The 27,031-nt window shown below is 37.6% G+C and overlaps 1 protein-coding gene across 3 annotated transcripts in view; it reads right to left on the bottom strand.

Moving 5' to 3' along the window:
• The window catches only part of adarb2 (adenosine deaminase RNA specific B2 (inactive)), a 187,881-nt gene that overhangs the window by 107,111 nt on the left and 53,739 nt on the right, over positions 1–27,031 (bottom strand). The window contains exon 2 of one of the 3 annotated variants that reach the window (XM_079863438.1): positions 16,758–16,820. The exons of the other annotated variants lie outside the window; for them this stretch is intronic. Within the exon in view, the coding sequence (XP_079719564.1) occupies positions 16,758–16,820 (63 nt within the window). The remainder of the gene's footprint in view (positions 1–16,757; positions 16,821–27,031) is intronic. 3 annotated transcript variants of the gene reach the window in all.

Raw genomic sequence — 27,031 nt, 5'->3', positions numbered from 1 at the left:
ATTGCCAAAGGAAACCAAACAAACAAAGCTCAGCTAAAACACAGAGAGGCAGAGACAGAGACTGGGCGCGAGATTCAATCAATAGCGTGTGATCCAGCTGTCAGTCAAACCCCCTTATACACTTATGAGCTTTCAGGCCTTCAGAAACTCACCCACTGTTGACAGAGACTCTCTCTATGAGTATGCTTAGTTAAAGAGCTTATAAGGAACTTTCTTTTTTACAAAATGAGGGGGGAAGAGCCAAAAATACATTAGTTTCTACATCAGTTCCTACTTGATGAACCAAAACTTTATTGCTAGCAACCAACTGTAGCAATAAATGATATATTTTTCCCAATCACTTGACTTCATCCTCAGTAGCCAATGATCTGTGTCCTTGCATCTCCGACACAATGATACGATCTATTACAGCTCACTCGCAATGCCTCAGGCGTCCAGTTTAATTATGGTGCTGCTAAAGTGCAACCTTCATAGTACATTACCACAGTGGCATAGAAATAATAGGAAAAAAGGTTCATAATGGTGAACGGCTTTTTATTATTTGGTAAATAATGGCTGGTTGTTCAAACTTTCCATCAGGGTCGGTGTTTGGAATTTGATTGTAACCTCAGGTCCTGTTCTCTATTATGCCTCATTGGAACCTAATATTGCTTTGCATTGTGTTTTAAATTGAAATATGACAGCACCACTGAAAGGACACATTTTTAAGGAGCGGTTTCATTCGCTTCTATTCTACATTTTTACATTCAGCTTTTCAATTACGTGAGCAGAGCTATTGTCATCCATCGTGCTGTGTTCGGAGTGAGAAAGTTCATTGTGCAAACCATCTTCATCCCCAAGCGTTTGCACAGTTACAGACGATTAAAGTTGCAGATGTCGTAATGCAAAAGAAGTTGATCAATTCGTCTGTACATTTGTAGTTAGTTAAAGGAATACATAGTTCCCACAGGCCAATTAATGTCACGTGACCTCCCCGGAGACGCCATCTTTGATGGCATAAGCTGCTGTGTTTACGAAGTTTTACAAGCAAATTTAGAATATTTCTTTCTGTTTATAATGTTGCGAAAATCATGAAGAGACAAAGTGACAGAGACTATAAAGAGATTATAAAGAGACTCTATTAACAAGACAAAGAGAGGTACAATGCGAAAATTTCAGTCGGTGTGGATACGTATGCGCTAACACTGTCTGTCTGTGTGTGTGTGTGTGTGTGTGTGTGTGTGTGTGTGTGTGTGTGTGTGTGTGTGTGTGTGTGTGAGAGAGTGAGTGAGAGAGAGAGAGGCGCGGGCGCGATCGAACAGTGGAAACAATGTTGTTTTTGTATGTTTTTAATACCTTGTCATTTTGTTCATACAGGACATCATTCAAACTGCAAAGTGTTAACTTATATTTGTGTACACTCGCAATGAAACACAACATTGTGCACCTGACACAAAGTTTCTTTCCTGTTTATCCTCGCCAGCCATAACCTCCGTCGTTGTTCTGACAAAAGCTTAGTTTTCTCACATTCATGAAGTCTAATGACGGGTATACTGTAAAATCCAAATTTAACTGAACATCCATTGACCCAGCAGGAGATGACCATTTTCACTTTTTATCACGAAATTAACTCGTTTCAGATTCTTCTTCTAATGTTCTGCCCACAACATGCCCACAGAAATGGCGCCGGGTCGGCAAATGCCCGTATGTTGTGACGTCATGTAGGAACTATGTATAGTTTACCCAAAAATGAAAATTCTCCAAACCCATATGGTGTTATTTTGTTTGTTGAACACAAAAATGAGAAGTTTGTAGGAATATTTCTGCAGCTATTGTCCATACAACTTTTCAAAGCTCTAAAAAAAAAACACACCATTAAATGAATGGTAGCAACAACAAGGTAGCATTTTCCTATGAATTTCGACAATTTGATTTGTACGGAAATGTAAAATCTTTTGAAAAAAGTAAGCATGAATGTCTACCTCTAACCCCTGCATATTTTATGTGACTCTTAACTCTTTAAAGATGAATGGATTCTGATTGGCTACATAGTTTTATTATCGTTCATCAGCTGGAATAAACTGTTAACATTATGGTTGTGCTGTGGACTACCCTAGAGTTATAATGATTAATAACACATAGTTATCGTCCCCTGTGTGAACATCTCCTTTAACTAACAATTCGCCAAAACGCAAAATATTTAGAATTTCCATCAGACTGCTACTTTTGAAGGTGCTTCTGATATGGTCATTAGTTGATGTATGGAAAAGAACTGTGCAGAGATTCTTACAAAATTCTCCTTTAAATGTTCCATAGCAAAAAAAAAAAAAAAAAAACAGCATGTGGGACTGGATGCCTCAGAAGTTCAGGTCATGGTGTGATATCTACTACATCATATGTTCAAGATGACAAATCTTTACTTTGTTCCCAAACCCAACAGGGAACATTGGCTAAAAAGCCCTCACATGTTCCTACAGGAGCTAAAATGGATAGCATGCTGGTCAGGGAAGACCATGGGTAATGAGGAAATGGTTAAATGTGGAACACATACCTGTTGAAAGAGTCCCAGCGTGGGGTGAACATCCATTTGAGAGGCAAAAGAAAAAAGAGAGGGAGAGAAAAAGAGAAAAAATATAGTGAACCGATATTAGTTGTTACATTGCTGCAATGTCTTTCACATAACCTTTCACCCACTAACACAAGAGAAAGCGAGGAAGAGCGGTTGCTGATTGACAGTTTGAGCGGGCCATCAGTAGATTTCATTCCAGATTGCAGTGTTATCTACAGAGATAGGTAGAGGTTATCGCTGACCGCATGCTCTGCATTCTGAAACACGCTAACTGTCGCATCACACGAAGAGGAACCCACGCTGAGAATGCCGGATGCGTGATAACGGTGAACGTTACGCTTTCAGAACACACTAGATTAAAGTTGGAGCTTTTAATGTTGACCTGAAATGAATTTGGAAAATTCCCACCACCTGTGCTTGAGAAGAAAACAGCAACAAAGAAAGATGTTGCACTAGCTGGGCAGACTTTTTTCCCCATTAGGTTTATGCATAAACCATAACATCTTGGCCACAGAATTGTATTGCAAAGTTACTGCCCAGAAAAAAAACATGTAGTTCGTTGAACATGTTGATTACTTGTAGCAACAGCAAGATATGATGTCACACTATATGCAGTAAATCAAGCCATTGCATTGCATACAAAAGCGATATGAAACAAAAATATTAATAAAAGAACAGCAAAAGTGAAAAAGATAAGACAAACGTATCAATCCATTGCCTTGGCCAACAGAAACTTTGGGGCTAGTAGATTTTTGATTTTATGTTTTTTAAATAGTTCTTGCAGCATTTATTTGATCAAATATACAGCAAAAACATTGTGAAAGATTATTACAATTTAAAATAACTGTTTTCTATCATACTATATTTTAAAATGTAATTTATTCCTGAGATCAAAGCTGAATTTTCAGCATTTACTCCAGTCTTCAGTGTCACATGATCCTTCAGAAATCACTCTAATATGCCGATTTTCTGCTCAAGAAACATTTCTGATTATTATTATCGATATTGTAAACAAAGTTGTGCCACAGCATGCATTGTGTACAATAAATGTCTTTAATGTCTCTTTTCATCAATTTCTTGCATATTTGCATAATAAAAGTACTAAAAAACAAACCCCCATTTTTTTTTTTTTTTTAACAGTAGTGTACAATGTCACTGCTGTGTAATTGGACTTTTGTGTCTCAAAATCGTATAGTTAATGAGATACAGCTACCCATGTGACAACTTGCCCCGGTCGATGCTCTCTTTTCCTGAATCATTTGTAATTGGAAAGGATAAAGAGCCTGCTGACAGCAGCATTATCAGTTATTTACTCCCGATGGTGACTGTACTTGACTGGCAGTATCTGTAGCAATCATCACAGGTCATTCAGCCCAGAGTAAATGGCTCTTTTAAATTCCGTATATCACATGCCCATTTTCCGGAGAGTTGCAGTGTCATCAGATTAAAGAGGCGCTAAATGCTAACTCACCACGCCGCCAATATGGTTCACAGACTGCAAATGTCCCTAGCCAAAATGTTTTCTGAAATTAGCCGTGTTATAAACATAAGCACTTTAAATGCACATACATTTGCATGTATGTTTCCTGCAATGATTCACAGTGAATGCTTTACACATTAAAGGTATTTTTACGATCAGGGCATGTGGATATGAAGACGGCTGGGTTAAATATCTGATTAAAAAGATACAAGGGAGAATAAAAAAAAGGATAATTTTAAGATCATTACAGTTTTTTCTCAATTGCTTAAATACTATAACTAGGCTTTTGAACTAAAATTTCAAAACCATAACGCCGTTTATCTAAAAGCACACCCATTTCCCTAAACTTTAAACACTATTCCCCTGTTTTGACACATGAGTCAGATTTGTTGAATTGTCACTACAAAACTCTACACACAAATCCCTTCATTTCTCATTGCCTACACCATGTTGTCATGTATAAAGCATTGGCATTCAATGCTGTTCACTCAAGTCAGCACAGCTTCAGCTCAGTTAGAACACAATTACCCAAGTGGAAACACTAAGAGTCAAAACTGATCACACACCAATCAGAACCTTCAATAGATATATAAAAGGGCCAGAGTCAGTTCAGTGGGTTTTGGAACAATGGATCCAGAAAGACATGAAGGAAGAGGTTGCGGACACTGGAGTGGAGGAGGAGGAGGAAGAAGAGGAAGGTGAAGGGGAAGGGCAAGGCCAAAGAGACAAGCAGTGCCACTCTAGTTGCCCGTGTATTTGTCCATGGTATGACTATGAGGGAGTCTGAGCAACGAGTACAGCCAAACTAGAACCACAAGCAACATAACTTACCATTTTTGGAAATGTTGTTTTGAATTTATTCCACCAGTGTGTAAGACTATGTTGTGTGTGTGTTTGTGAGGGCTTGAGTGTCCTGTCTGAGGGCAAAGTTTGGTTTTTCAGCAAGAGTGAATGGTTTTGAGTGTAGAGCTTCATTTTGACCTGGCATAGTTTCAAGAAATGTGTTTAATCAACTGAGAAAAACTGTAATCAAAACAGCGCGACCAATGTATCCTGATTCCCGAATCAATGACTCTTATGATCTGATTCTTTTAGTGAATCAAAACACACAGCTCAACCACAAGCAACATAACTTACCAGTTTTGGAAATGTTGTTTTGAGTTTATTGCACCAGAGTCAATAAACTCAAAACAACATTTCCAAATCTGGTAAATTATGTTGCTTGTGGTTGAGCTGTGTGTTTTGATTCACTAAAACAGGGTTCACCAATCTCGGTCCTGGAGGGCCGCTGTCCTGCAGAGTTTAGCTCCAACCCCAATTAAACACACCTGAACCAGCTAATCAAGGTCTCACTAGGCATACTAGAAACTTTCAAACAGGTGTGTTGGAGCTGGTTGGAGCTAAACTCTGCAGGACAGCGGCCCTCCAGGACCGAGATTGGTGAACCCTGCACTAAAAGAATATAAGAGTAAGACTATGTTGTAGTGTGTGTGTTTGTGAGGGCTTGTGTGTCCTGTCTGAGGGCAAAGTTTGGTTTTTCAGCAAGAGTGAATGGTTTTGAGTGTAGAGCTTCATACTGACCTGAAAATAGGATGTTTGGGGAATTGGGTGAGACGTTATGGATTTGTGTTTACCGTTTTGAGAATATGAGGCATAGTTTCAAGAAATGTGTTTAATCAATCAAGAAAAACTGTAATAAATCACATAAAATAACCCAGGAAAATATGAACATACAGTATTAGCTAAAACTTAGTAAGCTGTAGGCAGCAGTTTAAGGCATTATAGGTGCACTTATTCCACAAGGTGTAGCCGTGAAAGAGAGTCCAATCCCAGAATGCATTTCAGAAAACTCAGTGAAAAAATAAATCCAATATAGAAGCTGAAATATGTGAAATCCTGATTTTAAATAATTCATCTAGTGGCAGAAATATCAACAAAAATAGTTCAGTATAATTGAAAAATTGCTATTTTACTCAGTATTTGTAAGTGCTGTGCATTTTTTTTATTTAGAAAGGTACCACATTGATTCTAGAAGAGTCAACCGCTTTGTGCCAATCATTAGCTTAGCAACAATATAAACAACTTTTTTTTTAAATCAATTGTGACCCCATTGGTCACTTATGATGTACCATCTCTGGTAGAATTGAGCTTTAGAAGGAGCCTTAGGCAGGAGCAGGACACAAGCTTTTGGAACAGACCCATAGTATGTACTCAGGGCTTGACATGAACTTGTTTTGCTCACAGCCACTGTGGCTAGTGGTTTTCCAAAGTTACTAACCACTTAGCATACAACTTGGCCACAATTTTGACATCAATACCAAGGGGAAAAAGTGGCAGCAGGAATATTAGGCTGCTGTCACTTTAAGACCCGACACACGGATCCATTATGCGGTTACACATGCGCTTTTTCTTTCTCAACTGTTTACGTTCTTAAAACATAACCGACTGTGTTTACGTGAATACTCACCAAGACCGGCATTTTGACATTATTGTGTGTGTATTTGACTGTTTAACCACAATAAGCAGTGAACAAGAACTCAATTTAGTGCTGAGAGGAGGCTTTATGTGCCGCACTTTGGGTGTGAGCACGAAATCTGCGGGAATGAGTAAAATGATGCGCAATACGCGCAATCCCACGCTGAAATTCAAGCCCTGTAACAGCAGCAATATTCATCCGGAGCAAATGAAACGAGTGAGTGAGTGGAGGCGGGTTTGTGTGTAACTCACTGACGGAGAGATGAGAGAGAGAGAAAAAAACAGCTGGTATCCTGTATCTATTCTGTGGAAAATGAGTATTGGGAGCGTTTCAGATATTTCAGTATCGAAAATCGATATTTTTGCACTTAGTTTATTATTTCAGATGCCTTTTTAAAATACTACAGTTGAAAAATGTATATATTACATATAAAATTCAACCGTCTAAAGTGGCTAGTAGGAGTGACTGCTGAAATACACCTGCATTTGGTGGGTGTTAATGTCAAGCCCTGTATGTATTTAAAATGTATACATACAAATGTCAAATACACTATGCATAAATCTGATTTTTTTATTTTTTTATTTATGCATAGTGTCAAATACACTATGCATAACCCCGCTGCAATATGCACATAAACACATACTCATGCAATTTCAGCTGGTCTGGCTGACGTTTCAGTTACTAGAAAGTGTGATAGAGAGCATACTTGCAGGCATGGTGATGTTGGCAGAGGTTCACAGGGATCATCCCATAGCAGGATGTGGATTACATTCGCATTAACATGTGGCTTTAGCTGCGCGCTGGGTCGTGCCCTGTGCTGCCCGCACAAGTGAGGACTCGTCTGTCCAGGCCGAAACTGTAGTCCTCCGGCCACACTCATCTCACGCGGTATTCCAGGAATCACTGATTGAAACCCAGCTTTAGCCTTTATGGGCCGATCCTGAATTCAGTCTAGTGAAACCATACTAAATATAAATTTAAAAAGCAAAGGTACTTTTTTGTAACTATCTTTATTTTTTTTTTTAAATATCCTGGGTTCAGTTACACATTTTCATAAAATAAAAAAAAAAGCAAAAATCTGAGTTACAATGCAATATGTAAACCTTAAAATATTCACTGTTTCAGTAATATAGCCACAAGATCAAAACAATATGCATGTTACTATGATTTTAGTGTGTAAAAAATCTAAAACTTGTGTATCCAATTTTACTTTGCCTAAATTACACTGTAACAACACCTTAAAATAAAACATACTCGTCAGAAAAACATGCCTATACTGTACATACAATTCACTGCATTTTCCAGCCGAAATAAACACTAGTGGCAGTAAAGACGCCAACAACTTCCATGCGAACCAAGTGGAAATATGTTATGCCACATTAATCACATAACCAGCTCCATACGTATGGCTTTTCTAACATGGTAAACTTCCTCGGTAACTCATGTTTGCTTTTGTTAAACTTATCGGTTAGGTTCAGGGTCTGGTTTAGTGTAAGTGGGTTTTTTTTTTTTCAAACATGATAGAGCATTAAACTTTTAGCATCATTTTCGAATATGTTTCGAATTCCGAATACGCCACAATACGTAACCTATGAAATAAGACGTTCATCTGTTTCGGATAAACCTGAAAATGCTCTTAGTGCCACTTACTTTAAAAGGGCTGTGGAATGGGCAAGAAACAACATAAAATGTTGCAGATATGTTGACACAAGAACAAGCGTATATAAGCGTACATTTTCCGCTCTTAAATCTTCCAATCTTCCCCATTTACTTTCATTGTGTACGTGTTTAATTTTGTTGATAAAGAAAGCAAGGAAAACATATATTTTGTTGTAATCAACAATACACCACAAATGCTCTCGATTGAGCATAAACTACGTTGAACCCAGAATATTAATTTAAAGATGCTAGCTTTTAGTACAAGAAAAGAATAGAATAAACGTATGGCTCATTCCCAAACCCCAACCAGACTTTTACAAGCATTTCTCAAACATGGTGGTATAACTGATGTATCTGTAGCTGCAGGCAGACGCAGAAAGGGAGGCCTGATGTACTCTTTCTTTTCTTTTTTCTACCCCATCCCTCTTTCACCACCTGCCACATGTTGCTACGCCAGATCTCCCTCCATCAAGACGAGCGAATGAAAGACGACTCGCACTCTCTTATTCAGTCTTCCATCAGACAGCATCTGACTCGCACACATGCGTGACTGTGCAATTAAGACCAAACGCCACGGAAAAGCATAAATCAGTCGCAGCGAAAGAGTGTGCGAGGAAGAGGCCTGCTGTTTATTAAACTTCATTACAGGCAAATACATATTGATGTGAATGTACATTGTTGTCTAAAAGAGGCCAGGCATGGAAATATCACCCTGACAGCCCACTAAATATGATATACGTCTTCTCTAAATAACACCATATTTATCATGAAATTAGGCAGTTGAGAGTGTTCACTTTGCATGTGGAGAACTGTTCAACGAAGCAGAATCTTTAAGATACAGTAGCTGCCAAAAGGCATGCAGAACACACTCTCTCAGAACACACTCTCTCATTTATGTATTGTAATGTTGTTTGTTTTCCGCTTAATTAAACTTTCATTAATTAAAATCCTGTCACTTAATGTTTAATTGTAATTGGAGGACAATCCAGCAGATCTTGTGAGGAACAATAATAGATGTCAAGAACACTTGTATGGTGTGGTTATTTGCTCAAATACAGCTGACATCCAGTCTTGAACATACATACACCAGATATCATTTATTAATTTTTTTTACTAGTGGGTTCAGGACACTATATTTCATTATAAGTGAGGATAGCAAAATAAAAGTAAACTGTGACATATTATACCCAAAAAATCTTCATACAGTGGTCTACCAGTATTTATTTATTTTTTTTAAATTTGGGACCAAAAATGATTCAGACACTTTGCCCTGACCATGTTTTGCTTAAGTGTTTTTTTTTATTTTTTTTATTTAATTGCTAATGCGACCTTTTTACACCACAGACTGAACAAAATGAAGCATTGCTTAGTAATTGGTTGACCTAAATTGGTATTATCTAATTGTGTAGTTACATTTAACAGCTGACAGCTATTCAACCTAATTCATTTGTGAGACCATTTGAGTTCTTGTCATATTACCATTTTCAAAACTATAGCGAATAAACTGTGAGAAATGTTGAAGGTGTCTGAATAAATTTAGGTTTGACTGTATGTTTTGTGGAGTCCTGCAGGAACCATAACTCTTCTCTTATCCTGATCCTTGGTGGAAACCAATTTTCCTTCCCAACTGCTCTACCTCCACATCCAGCCCTCAAGTCTGCCTATAGTGGTCCATTTCTGCAGTTACACGCTCCTGCTAGCTGGCAAGCGTTGAATCCTGCCGAGAAAGCCCAACAACGGGCACCATTCAGTCACTGCCAGGCTGAATGACCCAGTACATGGCTCAGCTGTACACTAGCATATCAATTCCCCCTAAAAACAATGAACCCAAGCCGAGTGACTAACAGACCAACGAAGCGACAAGTGAGAGAAAGTCACACATAGATGCCTGTCAACAATACCTAATTGGCAACGCATTTGTTTGTCATTCACTGAACTTTAGCACTTTCCATAAACCCAACAGTCTAATTAGAACTTGATGGTTACATGAAAATGTGTCATTATTTTCTGAGGAAACGCCACAGACACGTGCACAGCATTTGGCGTCGAGCTAATTAAATCTATTCTGTCTATGCACGGCAAATGAACCTTGATGAGCAATGTGATCTTATTAAATGACAGCACGACAAATCCACCACTGTGCCTTGGTGTAATGGGTGCAATGTTTTCCTGACAACAGACCTCAGCGGCACCGTCGCCCGAACAGCTGGGAGCTGGCAGACCACAGAAGTTGTGTTTTTCTGCTCTCACTCGTTCACTGACTCATCCATGACCATTCTGATCAAAGCGCAAGCTAACTATTTAAGAGCAGCGCTGATCTTGTCAATGGAATTACTGACTTTTTTGTATTTTGTTTACTGAAAATTTTTATATTAATTAAGGTATACTGTGTCATTCAATGCATTTTTTTTTTTTAAATAAGAAATGTATTGAAATAATTGAGTGAACAATTAGGCCTACATTAGGTGTTACCTTTATGCCATAACTAATTCTACATTATGTTGATATTTAAAATGACAAATGCTTTAAAAAAATCAATGTCAACAAAACTAATGATGAAGAAAAAATAATGGATAAATGTAACCCTTTCTTGCAAGAATTATGACAACCTCAGTCAGGAAATTTCCCATGTGTTTTTATTGCTCTTAGGGCATGAAAAACAAGATTTGAACTTTTATTTATTTTACACATTTTTCAAAGAGATTTTCAAATGTACACTTGAGTGTATATTTTTATGGTTTTAATTGAAGAGATACTGCATTCAACATAATACAGTAATAAAAACAGCAATACTGTGTGTATTTAACAAACCAATGAATAAAATGATATAAAAATGTGAAAACTATAAAATATATACAAAAAAATATATAATACAGCTTCAGTTATTGCAAACGCATTTGAGTTTGTTCCCATTCGACCAGCAGACAAAGAACTTCAAACACGTTGAACTTCGTGCGTCTTTGATATCAAAACATGAGGATGTAATTCCATCAAAGATCTCTACAACCGGTGAATGTACAACTCTGTGGAAACCCAACGCAGACTATAAACACTCACACTCCTTCCAGTCTACAAGAGTATGTTGATTTACACACAATAGCTGATAATTCTGATTATGTTCAAAATGGACACATATGTACAGTGAGAAAACCTCAGACTGAAATCTACATTGATCTATTGATGTTTTCAGAGTGTGTTAATGCAAGCTTTCAAAGTTCATTTCCTGTCCTTTGTCCACAATCTGAATCAATAAAAGGCCAATAATTTTGCGTCTTAAGAATTCGTTAGCGGAAGTTAGCGGAATTCCATCACAGAATAGTTAGTCGGTAAGATGCATGGTGCACTGCATTACACAACTTAAACTTCCCAACTTAAGATTTTAGTTGTATGGAGCAGTTTGCTTTCCTGAGGAAAACAGAAAAATTGGGAATGTGACTGACAAAGCACCACAGAGTCAAAAGTAACTTCTGTTCATGTCTCGCACAGGCGTGTAATAAATCATCCACACAATCACTGACCTGCGCTCTGACAAACTGGAAATGAAAGTCTTTTCCCTCCTGACAAATAATGTTTTCTCTGCCCTCAGGCTTTCTATGGGAACTGTGTGTACGTGGGGGAGGTGACGGCATCAGGCCTGTTTCCTCTGACCGAAACTTATACCTTGACTCTTCATCCGGACCAAAATCAACTAGGTAACCTTTGCAATCATAGGAGGGACAAAAAAGAAAAATCTTTTTCTCCTAATCCACATTGACTTGGACATCTAAACAGTGTATTTTCTAATGTAGCGTCTTATTTTGGAGAGCTGAGACTAAGTAAGGGTTTGTGTTTAGCGTCGCTTCTCTTCCAAGCACTTCAAAGGTTTCGTCAGCGACACGGTGAGAAACCTTCACCCTAAGACAAAGTGGTCTTAAGCACTGATCTGCCACTGTTTTCTTTACGATTAGCATGGCGGCGGAGCAAAATGTCATTTAGTCAAACAGTGCTCCGACGGATTTGCTGCACTGTTTGTCTTCTTAAACCTACAAGTGAAGAAATGGCAAATGAACCGAAAGCCCATGAATAAAACAAGAGAGAGCAAGAGGGGTGGAAGAGTTTCAACCACCTTTCGGGGATCCGACTGCCAGGAATCCATGGAAATTCTGATTTAAGCAGACAGCAGCAATAGGCAGTCGTCTGGATGGGAATCATTGTTGGCTAAGACGACAGGCTTTCAGCACTTTGTCTTCACTAAAAGATATTAACCGCAGTCTAGTTCTCTCTCCCTGTTCTCGGCATCCGACAACCACGAACAGTCCTTCTACTGTCAAGTTGTCTCCTGCATAGTAGTTTCTGCCTTTTTTTCAGAGAGTGATATTCAGATTGAACAAGCTAAATGTCTTTACCATCGCAATGAAACAGTCGAGTCTGCATGGTTCCTTGACACAGCCTGTGGAACACTTTTTTAAAGACAATTTCAGCTGAAATGTCTGTTTGAATGCAGGTGAAGGATTAAAAAGAGAGATAACACAATAGCTACTTTTCCAAACTTGCAAGCTGTCTTGCTGTCGACTGCCTACATAGATGGGGCGTTCACCCTGACAGCGATTCAGAGCGACACTGTCGCCAAGTCATTCATTTACAATGAAAGTTGTCGATTTGAGGCTACATGAGTGACAGACTGTTGGCGATGTGATAAAGTTGAGAAGAGCTATGCAAATGTGCAGCAATGACAACTACTAACGGGAATAAAGATAGAACAGTCAAATAGCAACCATTAGTAATGAGGCTTGATGACCTCCAAATTTAGCATGTTGCAGTTTACACAAATATTGGGTAACAGATGTCAAGATCTGTCTTTAGTTAGTAAAGTAGTCAAGTAGCATCGGATTAGCATATGGCTAGCATCACAATACACTACAAGTTGGCATGAAATGGAAGTTTTGATAGTCATTTCTTCCCTATTGTGACTTATATTAGAGTGAAATGACTTCTCGAACAAATGCAGGGCGGGACTTGATTTTGTCCATGGGGAATTGATTGGATGGTTGTGGTTTGCTGTTGCTGTGATCTCATGTGAGTGACAGGTTGTCCCGCCCTGCGCCAGTAAACATGTAGGCAGAAAAGAGAAGAGATATCGCTGAAAGAGACACGTTTCAAAACATACTGGGAGCAAGCCAATGATACTTTAAAATTCACAATATCTCCGTAGACAGGCCACTAGGTTTTGGAACAGAGTTGATGTGTCATAATAATAAAGATAATGCGATGACAGGTACCCAGCAAGCATTAGCCATCATTTCACCATCTAGGTTCATTATAGTAACCCATGAGTAACCCACTTCTAGCCAAAATAACCTTGAATTTGGTTACAAGTCGTTTTTGCCAAAATAACTTGCGAGATGTATGATATTCCATCATGTAAGCAAAGTCAACAGTGATTACAAGGTGTTTGGTTTCATTTCTTTGACATTTCTATGCGTAGCCTGTGCATAGCCTGTGCGTAGCCTGTGCATAGCCTATTCTGGGCTATGGTTAAACGTCTATTAAATTTTCAATGACGGCCCACATTTTGGCTTGTTTTTGGATGGCCAATTAGACGCATCTTAAACGCAAAATTGCTTGCTGGGGTAGAACTCAAACTACACCTTTGTCATTTAAGGTTGGGCCTCAAGAAAGCTAAAATCCTGTGAATTGTAAGTCAAAGAGAGGTGATTAACATTGCCTTAACAAATAGGGGTCATTAGCCCAGCAGATTGTCCATGACATTTCAACCGCACACGCACCACCACAAATACTAATAGCTGGGTTTCTGTCCGCATCCGTCTCAGACAGCTCCATCATATTATCAGCAGACTGCAGGAGGTAGGAGCGTCACATATCCAATGAATGAGTCAAGACTGCCGAGAGACAAAAAAAACAAAAAAAAAACCTCACGTTTTCACTCAAAACAAACCCAGGAACATATAGATAGGTAGACTGCTCGCAGGTGGTTACGTTTTTAAACTGTTGATGTGGTTTAGGCTTAAGTATGACAGATACTGTAGTGAACCAAGGTATCAGGATTTGCATCTCCTGGGTTTGCACCGCTGTCCCTTCCCAGCATCCCGGCTTTGAAGGGGTAAAGCAATAAAGCTCATTTACAGTAAACAGGAGCAATGGGACGTCTTTGTTGTGCCATCGGTGGACATTAATTAGTCATTCACTGTTTGTCCACATGCATAATTCAGAGGGGGAGGTGGCATTTGCAAGGTGTGCGAGCTGTGGGGGTTTTCGTTCATTATTCTTTCATCTTTATTTTTTATTTCTTTGGCAAATCTTCATGGATGCAGCGCTGATCCTCCACTCCGTGCTGTGATCCACCTGTTCACATTCAACTTCATTGCAAAAGCCTCTGCTTGTAATTTTATCTGTTTCAAAAGAACAGCTTTAGATAAACGACAAGGCTGGAAGTCATTTGTTTTAAATGTAGAGTAGTACAGGAGTTCCAACCATTTGCATGTGCAGAAATTACGGATCGAACTGAACTTCTGTGGCTAGAGACCATTCGACCAGATATGATGCATTCTAATCAAAAATATGAGCGTGAGGTTAGAATTACCAGTATGTTATCAGTCTTAGACTGTTGGACTGACTTCAATACTTAGTATTAGGCTTAAGGTCAAGGTCAAAGTTTATTTATATTGCACCTTTAAACAACACCAATGTTGACCAAAGTGCTTCACAAGTAGAGCAAAAATACACTAAACAGAACATCAAAATTCAAACCAAAAATCTAAAAAATGAAAACAGAAAAATGTATAATAAGCAAAAGATAGTCATCACAAAAACTGCAACCCCATAGCATTTAAAATATGCATTCAAAATAAAACCAAGTTACTAGTAAGCCTGAGAAAAAAGGTAAGTTTTAAGTTTTAATCAATGCTTTAAAAGCGTTTAATGTGGGAGAAGCTCTAATCGTTAAAGGTAGTGTGTTCCAAAGTTTTGGAGCATACACTGAAAAAGACCTATCTCCTTTTGTTTTCAAACGAGCTTTCGGGACATTTAATAACAGCTGAGATGATCTAAGTGATCTCTGAGGAGAAAAAAAACTTAAAAGTTCTGATATATAAATAGGAGCAAGTCCATGTAGAGCTTTAAACGTGTAAATTAAAACCTTAAAATCAATTCTTTGTTGGACTGTACAGTGTTAATGCAATGCAAATGATTGCATTAACTTAAGACTCTTATCCCCGGTATCACAGACAAGACTTAAGATAGTCCCAGACTAAATTGCATGTTTGAGCTGTTTCAACTGAGAGAAACTAGCACTGGCAAATCTTAAAATATGTCAGTGCAATTGTTTTGTCTCAAGATGCACACCACTAATGTTTTATTTCATAGACACTTTTATAAAAGTTACTAAAATGTCCTAATTGAACTAAGGCCTAATCCTGGCTTAGTCTCAGCCCTGTCTGTGAAACCGGGCCTTAGTCTTCAGCCTAAGGCTTCAAACTTAACTTAAACTTTAAAATTTCACTTAAACTTTACATTTAGACTTTATAATTTACACTTACACTACCTGACATAGGCATAAAAGTTTGGACAGTGCAACTTTATACTTTGCACTTTGTGCTTTAGTCAAAGTGTCTTTGGATATAAGACTTGGGATATAAGACAAGAATATGATCTAGTCTTAAGATATAGAATTAAAGGACTTTATACTTTACACTTGCACTTCAAACTTAAATCCAAGCTCTGGACTTTGATAATGCCAAATCTACTATGTCTTTTTAGCTGGAAACAAATTATTATGCATGCATTCCACAAATGATTATATATATCGGCCATTCAGTCCCAGCAGCAGGTACTTGCAGTGCTCTGAATGAGAGTCTATAGTACGACTTCTCTACTCCGCTCCACGGAAATGTATTTTGTGCATGAGTGAATTAGGTGATCATTTTTTATCTTACACGCGCTATGGCTTCTGGAGTCCGCTGCAAGGAAATTGGAGGGGAAAAGAAGTTTAACATTTATCGCATGCCGAGGTTAATCTCTTGAAATGGTGGGATTTTGTCAGAGGGAAGAGGAAAATCCTCAATGCACTCCGGCAGAATTACAGTCATATTTCAGAGCGCTTTTTTTACTTCCGTCTCTCCTCCTCACCTTATCCTCCTTACCAAGTATCAAATTGTCATTATTTTTCCTCTTTAAAAACACATACTCTAAAATGTCTTGGCCCAGTTTTATGCATCTAGCCTGCTACTCAGGTAGAACAATTAGTTACAGCTAATGGAGTGGCAAGCGTCTAATGGATGTCCCTTTTTGTTTTTTTAGTATAAAACTCTGCTGTCCATCTAAAGAATCAACAAGGGAGGGCAACATACTGTATATAGAGGCCCTAAATACCTGCCAATTAGACTGTACCCATGCTACCTTTGTGCCACGTAAATCCCATAGACTGTAGCAACCTCTTCTAAAACTCGAGAGGACGTACATGTAAAAAGACTAGGGTTACTCAGAGGAAAAATCTCAATTAGTTCTCTATTCAATATATTTGCTGTCATAGAAAACAATTGAAATATTGAAGAGATCTCAGTTGTAGATTTTTGATTCCTAAATCTGTTCTTATTCACCTTTGTAGCTCTTTCTCGGTCCCTCTTTTTCACAACCTGACAAAAGCAGGTCCCGAAAGGTATCTGCTAAAAAAAAGAAGAAAAAAAAAGTACCACGCTCAAAGCAAATCACTTCTTGCAGCTGTCAAAAGCAAGTCATACGCCTCTGTGCATCAATGCAGGTCTATTCACACTGAATTTAAAAGGCAGATCCAGAGCAAAATCGAACAAACCTTTGTGGCTTTAAGCTCCATTTCACTGGTAGCCAGATCTGTCTTTTACTACAAGATAGACTGAGACTAATGCATCAGAGCAATACTGAAATCTGCCTTGGCATTAGCATTGCATTAACACTGTACAGTTTAAACATTTACAGCATGTAAAGTACAGTTCACATATACATGTAGTGTACTGTCACTTCCAGGAGTGACAGTCAAGACTGGAAAAAGTAGTGTACTTCAAATCTTAAAAGTTTATTTTGAAAATCTACTTGCAGATAGTATGTTATTTAAATAAAAATGGCACTTAAGTCTACTCAAAAAGACTTTGTTTCTTATAACAAAGTGCCCTTTTAAAAGGTGTACTTAAGTATGTTAATGTCAAATTAAAAGTTTTACTTCACAATACATTTTATTAATATATTGTCGTGCTTTAAAGAAGTACATCATTTTGATTTGTTAAATCACATGTAATTTTAACTCTGTTATTATACATTATACATGTCCATATTTGACATACAAGTTTCAGTAGGAATGACATAAAAGTACTTTTTTAGTTTATCATAAATGCGTGTCAGTCCATTCGGCAGTACATTTAAACCATATTTCAAAGAAAATAGAATTAAATGAAATAACAAATAAAGATGTATTTTAAGTCCTGCTCGACAAGGGGATCAAAATCACTCTAGTACATTTTTATTTAATTGCAATTAACATTACATTCAGTTAAAGGGTACATAACATGCACAGTTTCACCTAATCTCATGTTAATCTTGAGTACCTATAGAGTAGTAGTGCATCCTTAATATCTCAAAAAAGGTGTTTAGTTTTATTATATTTAGAAAAGAAAAATACAGCTTTCCGATTCTCTCCGGAAAAAGCAGAGGTCCTGGAGGCGGAGCTATAGAGTCAAGCGGTAGTTCTTGATTTCCAGCAAAAGACAGAAATCTGATCCAGTTGTACTTACATGAATGGGGTCTTTTATCACTGGGACCGCTCCACGTTTTAATAGCAAACGATTTGCAAATCCAGCGTCGACCTGAGCCTTGTTAATAAAACATTCGTCACTGAAACGACCAGAACACACAACCGCACTTCCTACACTCCGTTGCTGCCCCGGAAAAACAAACTGCATCCACTGTTCCTGTAACACTGGGTTCTTTGGAAAACTGAACACGGTAAGCTTTCCCTCACATCCAAATACACACTTTTTTGGAGACATTCTTGAACAAATCCTAGGCAGCGCTGCCGATGATTTCCTGTTGAAGCGCGTTGATGTGCGCGGTCTCGCTCTCCTCTAGTCGACGTGCTCGCGGGCGAGCTTTTCCGAGAGAAATGCTCATATAAGGAGTTGCACTCTGGTCTACGTCATTAGATCCACGATCTAAAAAAAAACAGCCGAAACTTGTACCAACCCGGAAGTAAGATTTTCAGCATAGAAATTCTCCGTTATTCGTCCAAAATATTTTTTTAAAACTTTGCCCATGTTTAGCATGAGAATCTATCTCTTTAACACTGTAAACAACTCTGAATACATGAAACACCATTGTACCCTCCCTTTAAGTATATTATTTTGAAGGATACTGTTATAATAAGTACTCTTTTTAAAGGTATGCTAATGTGCACTTATTTTATTTTTTTTAACAAGGGATAATGTTTCTAGCCATGACACATGCACATCATATATTTTCTGTAATCTCCTACTACAGGTCTGTCACCCGACCCAAGCCCAACAAGACACAACAAACTGTTTGTTTAGATAAGTTTTTCCATGTATAACCTTAAGCTTAAACAATACTCTATTATTCTAAATATTGTATGACTCATATTGAGTTTGCAGGTTCAGGTTGCATTAGGTCTTAAAATTTGATCTGATTGTGTCACATGGTCTCATTACGGTCTAAACTTCTACTTAAGTCCAACACATCAGAGCTATAATCTTTCTAAAATAGTTTTCTTTATATGCACATATTAGCATGGGAACAATCAAAGACATCAGGCATAACGGAGATATTGCAGAGACTTCAGTAAATGTGTGATAGGCGGTCTGCGACAGATTTGTTGCATCTCTTGCTGTGCAATTTATACCTGTATTTTATGGCATTTGCAAATGACTGTCTGCCGCACTGCAAAGTAATTCCACCCTGTCATATTTGTCTTTTAAAATTGTAACAAATTACGGTGATTTATTATGTGGAGCTCTTTGAGGTGCCCCCTTTTTTTTTCCATTTCTGAAAAGATAAGTCGCTGATGGCAAGATTGCAGGGCCATCCATTTAAAACGTGAGGCACTTGACATGAAGACATGTTTCATTCTCTCTGCATGTGACACAGCCTCCTTCCTTTGACTGGAGTCTGTCAGCATAATTCAACCCATCAGCGTGCTTTTGTTGGGTAAGACGAGTGTGTGTGTACATGTGTGTGCATCTGAGCAAACGAACCGAAACCTTCTATTCCCGTTCCCCCCATACCCATGAACACCCTCTCTACCTCCAGACCCGCTAATGAGGTGTGACTTGTCAGTTGGAGGACCGGACTGCCTGTCATCCTTCGTTCTTCCCCTCCATCCCTTCTTGCGCTCGTACCTTTCTTGCCCTCCTCCAGTCAATAGGACTTAGAGCTCTATCTGTCATGGTTAGAGACAACCCTGGGAGCTGTTACTGAACGATGTGTGTTTTAGAGTGTGTGAGAGAGAGAGCATGTGTAATCCTGGCACTTTGCATCCCCTTTTCCAAAAGAAAGGTAAAAAAAAGAACAGAAAACGAACTGTGCCGGCATCATCTAGCAATTGTAAAGTAGGGCGAGTTGCCAACAGGGTCTTTTGACTGTACAGAATTCCCCTTTTCCCATCTCGGAGATTATGTCTTCTGCTCAAGCTTATTATGATGGAGTTGTTACAGCAGGAGTGTGTGTACTAGAAAATGGGAAAGTGGTTGTTCCATGTTTGCTGTAGGCTAGGTGAGGTCAATAGAAGAGTAGATCACTCTAACTGTTAACTAAAACAAGAGAAACCATGAAAACTAACAGTAGAGATCCTTTTACATGACTCACGTCAATGTTCCCCGATGCAAAGAATAGGAAGCTACAGTGCAACCCTCTGAGAAAGTTGTGTTAGTAGCCAGTGACCTGTTCTCGCATGACCTATTGACTAGCATCATGAGGTCTGGTCCTCGCTGAAACTTATTCAGATTACGTAATGCGTGGCGGATCGCAGGGCTAGGGCAAGATGAGCATTTGTGGTTAAAAAGTATATAAATGTTTATTTTTTCTAGCTCATTTGGCTAGATGAGACATATTCCTCGACTGGGATCGTGTTGAGTCCTTTGAAGCTGCACTGAAACTGCAATTTGGACCTTCAAACCGTTGGACCACATTCAAGTTCACTATATGGAGAAAAATTGCTGGAATGTTTTCCTCAAAAACCTTAATTTCTTTGAGACATGAATATCTTGGATGACGTGGGGGTGAGTAAATTTTCAGGAAACTTTTACCTTTTACTAAGAAAGATTCACTGTTAGAAAAATCTGTAGAAATTACAGTATTACTGGCAGCTACTTGCCAGTAACTTACTGTAGATTTAAATTGATGTTATTTACTGGCAACAATTTGTTCAAAATTAAATGAACATTAAACATTAACAAGTCTTTATCTTTACAGAATAAAACTAAAATAACATCCTCATGCAAAGCATTCTGGGAACCAAAATCTGAAGGAAAAAAAACAGAAAAAGGTTGATGAAGATTTCTGGTTCCCAGAATGCTTTGCATTAGATTGTTATTTTATAATTTTATTCTTTAAAGACAAAGACTTGTTAATGTTTAATGTTCATTTAACTTTGAACAAACTGTTGCCAGTAAATAACATAAATTTAAATCTACAGTAAGTTACTGGCAAACTGCTGCAAAACTACAGCAAATTTTTTACAGTGTTGAATTCAAAATACAACAAATCTCATAAATTACACTTGAAATATTGTTAAAATTGTGCTTACCTGTGAAAACTTTTTAATAAAATAGCAAACAAATATATTTACAAGGTAGATCTTAATAGGTCAATATATCCCTTCTTATTGAATTATATATTATTGTGTTTCGGTAGTGACAAATTTGGGAAGAGGAAAAAATAATCCAAAACTTTCTGAAAATACAATGAGAATTAACTGCACAATTACTAGAAATTTGTACCTTGGATATTATACAATTTGCATACATACAAAATTTGTGGATTTTTTTTTTTCAAGATGCTTACAACTCTGACTTTTGTAGAATGGCCCATGTATGAAAATAGGGCCCATAGTGTCCACCTGGTACTTGTGAACACACCTTCAAATACAGTATACATACTACCTTTGTTCATTTGCTTTTACCAAACTGTTTACTGTGCACAGTATTATCTTGCTAACCCTGCGATCTCATAAAAGCACCCCTCCATGATGCTATCTGCAATGCTTTCACAATTGCTTTAGAGGTGCATTGAAGCATGGATGCAAATCATGCGAAGCGGTCTTAATAGGGTAATTAATTTACAATATCATTCATGATAACACGAGCACTGATATGTTGTGAATGTACCTACGCACTTTCCATTCCATTTCCCATTCATCCATTGTCCATTATTTCATCTAGTCATCAATCAATCCTTACCGCATGTCGAAATCTGAGAAATGATGCTTGTATGCAGTTGCAAAATGGAATACAGTGGCACTTCTGTTTCAGTCGTCATATAATGCCGTACACACACTCCAAGATTTCAGTCCTGATTTTCCACTTACTGATAGTTAATGAAGATCACTGACAAAAGTTGCCTGATTTTTTTTTTTTACACGTTTCAAAGACGTGATCTGAGAGTGTTGCAGATGCTCAAGAGATATTTAGAAGGTCAAATATCTAGACCTGTCTGTGATCGAAGTCCTGCAGTGTGAAATGTGTTTTCACAGTGTATGAGTGGCTTTCGAATAACATTTTCATAGTTACCACCTCTTGAAACAGAATTAAAACAATAACTGAAATCAGAGTCAAATACTTGAATTAGCAATGTACGGTTTTAGCATTGAAAACTTTTAGCAATTAGCCTGTTCTGTCACTTCTTGGAGCGTTTGTTAGTTAGCATTAATGAATATTGCTGGGCTGTTACAAAAATCACCATCCAACTCTCCATTACCTTGATTCTTCAAAAATGATGTCTTTCAGCCAATACGATGCATATCTTATATCATCATACTAACCGGTCCAAGCACAACAGAATAAATTGTTGGGTTTCAGACCAGGTGTAGGTTAGATTTTCATATATACTTCTTTACATACTGTTTCCAAGTGTTTTTGGCTTCAGATCGAGTTCAGATTCAAAATTTGACAGTACCAATCTGGGGTGCGTTTCCCGAACAACGACGTAACTTGCTACCATAGTACGATGCATCGTTGAAGAAATCAACTAGTTAGTCACGACTGTTTCCCGACGTCACGCACGTGGTTGAGTAATAACTTATTTTAATGAATCTCTTTGAGATCAAATTAACGCTAGATGTTTTGATATAAATTACGAACATGACATCTGAGGACTATTTCTCATTTTTCTCAGTTATTTTGCTTTATTTCCAGATTCAATCATAGGCTCGTTCTTACATAGTAGAGCACATTCGCACATGCGCACTCTTCAAAACGGTGCTTTAAATCTCTTGACGAACTAAAACATGTAAATGACATTTGTATGTATTTTAAATAAAAGACTCAGGTTGTATTGAATGTCAGCTTGCTTATTTTGCTCAAGATAAGGATTTATTGAGTCCACATGTCATGCAAACTAGAAACTGCTAACCACAGGTGGAGAGCTGTCTTTCCAAACACACAACTTTGCGATGCAGTTTGCGAATGTTCGTTAGAAAGATGGTTTCGGGAAACACCGACTCGTTGAACTGCTGATGACGACGGAACTTGCGAACATACGATGCTTTTGGAAAACGCACCCCAGGTCAAGTCAGGTCACAGGGTCTTTTCAGTGGGCTGGATTCAGGTTTCAACCACTACATAATACATTTTCAGCAGGCGATCTTTCCACATTAGCTGTATCTCTGTCAGCTAACTCGTTGTGTTGAATTACACTGTGCTACGCCACATGACTTGCTTGGGTTCTTCAGACTGCTGCCTTACTTTTGCTAATTGCACTTGCATTATAAAAACATATTCCCCACAGAGCTCTGCCAATTTAATCTTTTGTTAAAACGTGTGAAGAACATTTGTAATTTAATAAACCTCATTAACAGAAAATGGAAGAGGGAGGGCTTAATGAGGAGAGGGGGGATTTTCAGACAGCCAACCGAATGTCCTAGAAATGCCCTGTTTTACCCCTGAAAGGAACTCATAATGAATGTCTCACCCTCCGCTAATCACTGAACGCCATACTGTGAACACATCAGTCTTACAGCCTGCCAATTATGCATGCTCCTTTTCATACAATGTCTAAAATCTGATCCATTTATTGCATTTGAACTGGGTGTGTATATGTTTAATGTTAAGTATATGAGCCTTTAATTTCAAGTTATCCAATAATGGCCAGATTTAATATTTCCAAATCATCCGTGAAAATGAAATAAAAATGTTGCGCTTAAATTGTTCCTTCAGAGCACACTTTCCTCTTTTTATTATCATTATCTCTGACACGATCATTGCATCTTCAGATGTAATTATGTTTAATGAGAATGACAGTAACGAAATGGTGCGGTAGTTTATGCAAATCACTTTTCTTGCACTGAATAATCAAGAAACGAAAAAGGATATGACTTCTGAGTTAAAACGATTAAATGGTGAAATAATATTCTTTTGCATGCACAAACAGCCCTTGAGGACGAGAGATGTGGGTGGGTGTCTGGGCCTTTGGTGTGTGTTTGCGTGTGTGTGTGTGTGTGTGTGTGTGTGTGTGTGTGTGTGTGTGTGTGTGTGTGTGTGTGTGTGTGTGTGTGTGTGTTGTAATAGATAAGTACTTCAGTCATTTACCCACTTTCTTCGTTTTACACTGAAATACTTTGAAATATGTATGTTTGCGAGACATACATATTGATTGGACAAATGGGTAAAAAAAAAAAGAGCTTGAATCAGCCTGAGGTTCTAGTCTTAGCTGATTTAAGCTAGTTTTATTTCTCTCCCAGTTTGATCAAGTTGGTCTTTGGCTGGTTTGCCCCAAAACCCCTCTAAAACTTTCAGACCAGCGCAACTAAGACCGGAAAACCACCTTAGGCTAGTCTAAGCAGTGTTTTCAGCAAGGAAGTGAGGCTGACCAGAGCTGGCAGAGAGGAAAACTGCTCTTGAGGTGCCGGTGAACTGCTCAGGCGAGACTAGGAAGGAAACATGCCATGAAGGGCTTCTCAGGCTGCGTTATTGATTGGAGTTCACTGACGGCCATCATTGAGACAAACACGGTGGAAAGAACCAGAGGCGATCATTACCACTCCAGCACTGGTGTCAGTAAACATTAGATTGTCTCTACACTGATACTAAAGGGATAGATATAAACAGAAACATAGTTTTGACTTGGCAACTGCTGTATCTCTTTCAGCTTTTAAATGACCTTTAAGGGGACATATTCTATTCTAATGTAGCATTTTATTTTGTACCTTGTTAATCAAGGTTTATTGTAGTAAAATGTGGTTGAGACAACCATTTCTGACTCTTAGAATAAAGAAATCCGCTCTACTCTAGTTGTTATATTACAATGTTGCTATATTGAAACATGGAGTCTTTGAGCCATGATTGACATCAGTGAAGTGAAACATCATTGTCTTTTATTTAAACCTGGTGCATCAATATGATTTCATAGCTACAGTAAGATTATTATTTTTACTCTGCTCCTTTCACAAAGATATTGTATTACTCTAACATTTACAAGTCTGGGGTCAGTAAGATTTTCTAAAAAGAAATATTTAGCAAGGGCGCATTAAATTGATAAAAATGTAATGACATTAATAATGATAAGATTTTTAGTTCAAATAAATGCTGTTCATCAAACTTCATGAAAAATTCTGGAAAAAAAACAAATGTCCACATTTCATTAAAGGAGAACTCTCACATCATTGATGTGTCCTTACAAGTGCACAGTCATGTGAGTGATTCCTTCAGAGTGAACACGGGTGAATCTGACAGCAGTAAATGTGAAAGATATGAATAAAAGTGATGATAATTCAGCCAGCGCTCATACCTGTATTTACATCCAGTTTTTGGTCGAAATCCATAGTAGTCAATTGTCGACTTGTAACTAAACCTATGCGCGTGAACTCAACGACAATCGATTACTGTGGACTTCGACCAAAAACAGGAAGAAAATACAGGTATGTGCGCTGGCTGAATTAACATCACTTTTATTCATATCTTTCACATCTACTGCAGTCAGATTCACCCGTGTTCACTCTGAAGGAATCACTCACATGACCTGTGCACTTGTAATGACACATCAAGGATGTTAAGAGGCTAAAAGCAGGTTTAAAACTTGCCCCATTGAAGTCAACAGGGTGCAAATTTTAAAAAGAGGATAACATGGTGTAGGCAACACCGATTTTTGTCGTTGTTCTCTGTGCTGACAGCACTCCAAATTTACAAAAAAATGAGCTCAATGTTAAAATTGACCGGAGTTCTCCTTTAAGCATTTATTTTCAAAGAAGATGAAGACAAAGAAGAAGAAGTAAAAATATATTCAACAATATTATTGTTTTTATTGTATTTTTGCATAAATGTATCACAGTTTGTTTGGCTCCCATGACCTCCATCAGGCATTTACCATAAAGTCATGGGACAGAAACATTGCTAAATAAATTGTGCAAGTTTATGCAAGTGTTTGGAATTTATTTGTATTATTAATAGCTTCAATATTGAGTATTGAATATAGCTTACCTCCTACTGTATGTCCACTTTTCAAGTATCCACAGGTGTGCAAGTTTAATTGTTTATTAAAAATAATTCTTAAAAGGAAGAAAAATTCAATTTTCCATGATATGGTTTCAATATATATGTAGAACATTACTTGGAGACAATACAACCTTCATGCACTGATAACCAACACTGACTACTGTCAGTTTTGTTGTGTTCTTTCACTCTGAAGTTGTTCATGGCAGACGCTAGGAAGTCGAGCAACGTGTGATATTGCTGACACTACAGACTTTTATCTTTCAGTTGTGGGAAGGTACAAAAAAAAAAAAGACAAAAGAAACAGCATGGAATTCAAGTTGCCAAGCTGAGCACTTTCATGGCTTTGTCCTCTGTTTCTGCTCCTGAGCAAAAAGACGAATTAAACAAGTTCCTATAAAGTGGCGACATAATCTTCAGTCAGCGTGCTATTAGCTGGCTCCTTACTTGTTAAGCAACTAGATTCATTTATTGTATTTATATGGCCGGCCACCTGCCTGGCCTTACTGAAGGGCATTCTGAGGCTCAGTGGTTAGTTGGATAATCTTTTCTGTGTGGATGATTGAGGCTCTACCATCCACGATAAAATCGGATCATAAAAGAAATGGTTAATTTAGCTCTTGAGGGATTCTTAGCCCTCGAGACTCACTACTGGAGCAATACCAATGCCTGTCTGACAGACAGCAGTTATGTAGACATATGGTGCAGTATGTAGCTCATTCTGAACAAACCGTCTCACTTGTGTCCCCATTACTTATTATTTATATAAAAAAAATATATATATATAATAATAATAATAATTCAGAGGGCTGCCACTTATTTACATATTACATATTTCAGACTCTGTGTCTCTGAGTTTAATGCAAAATAAATAGTCTACAGCATTAGAATTATTATTATTTATAAATTATAGTGTCCAGTTTTCATGTCACTAATCATCACCATTCAATTTAATGGGGTATATAGTATTGAAAAAAGAGATTATTTTTATATATTTTTTTATTTTATTTTATTATAAATATTTTATTAATATTATTATTATTATTATTTATTAATATATTAATAAAAGTGTATATATATATATATATATATATATATATATATATATATATATATATATATATATATATATATATATAAATAAAAAAAAACTGTTATTTTTAAAGAAAAAATAAAGTGAGGGACTTAAT

This window comes from Squalius cephalus (assembly GCF_949319135.1).
Source record: "Squalius cephalus genome assembly, chromosome: 25".
Taxonomy (NCBI): domain Eukaryota; kingdom Metazoa; phylum Chordata; class Actinopteri; order Cypriniformes; family Leuciscidae; genus Squalius; species Squalius cephalus.
This window is presented reverse-complemented; position numbering and strand designations above follow the sequence as displayed.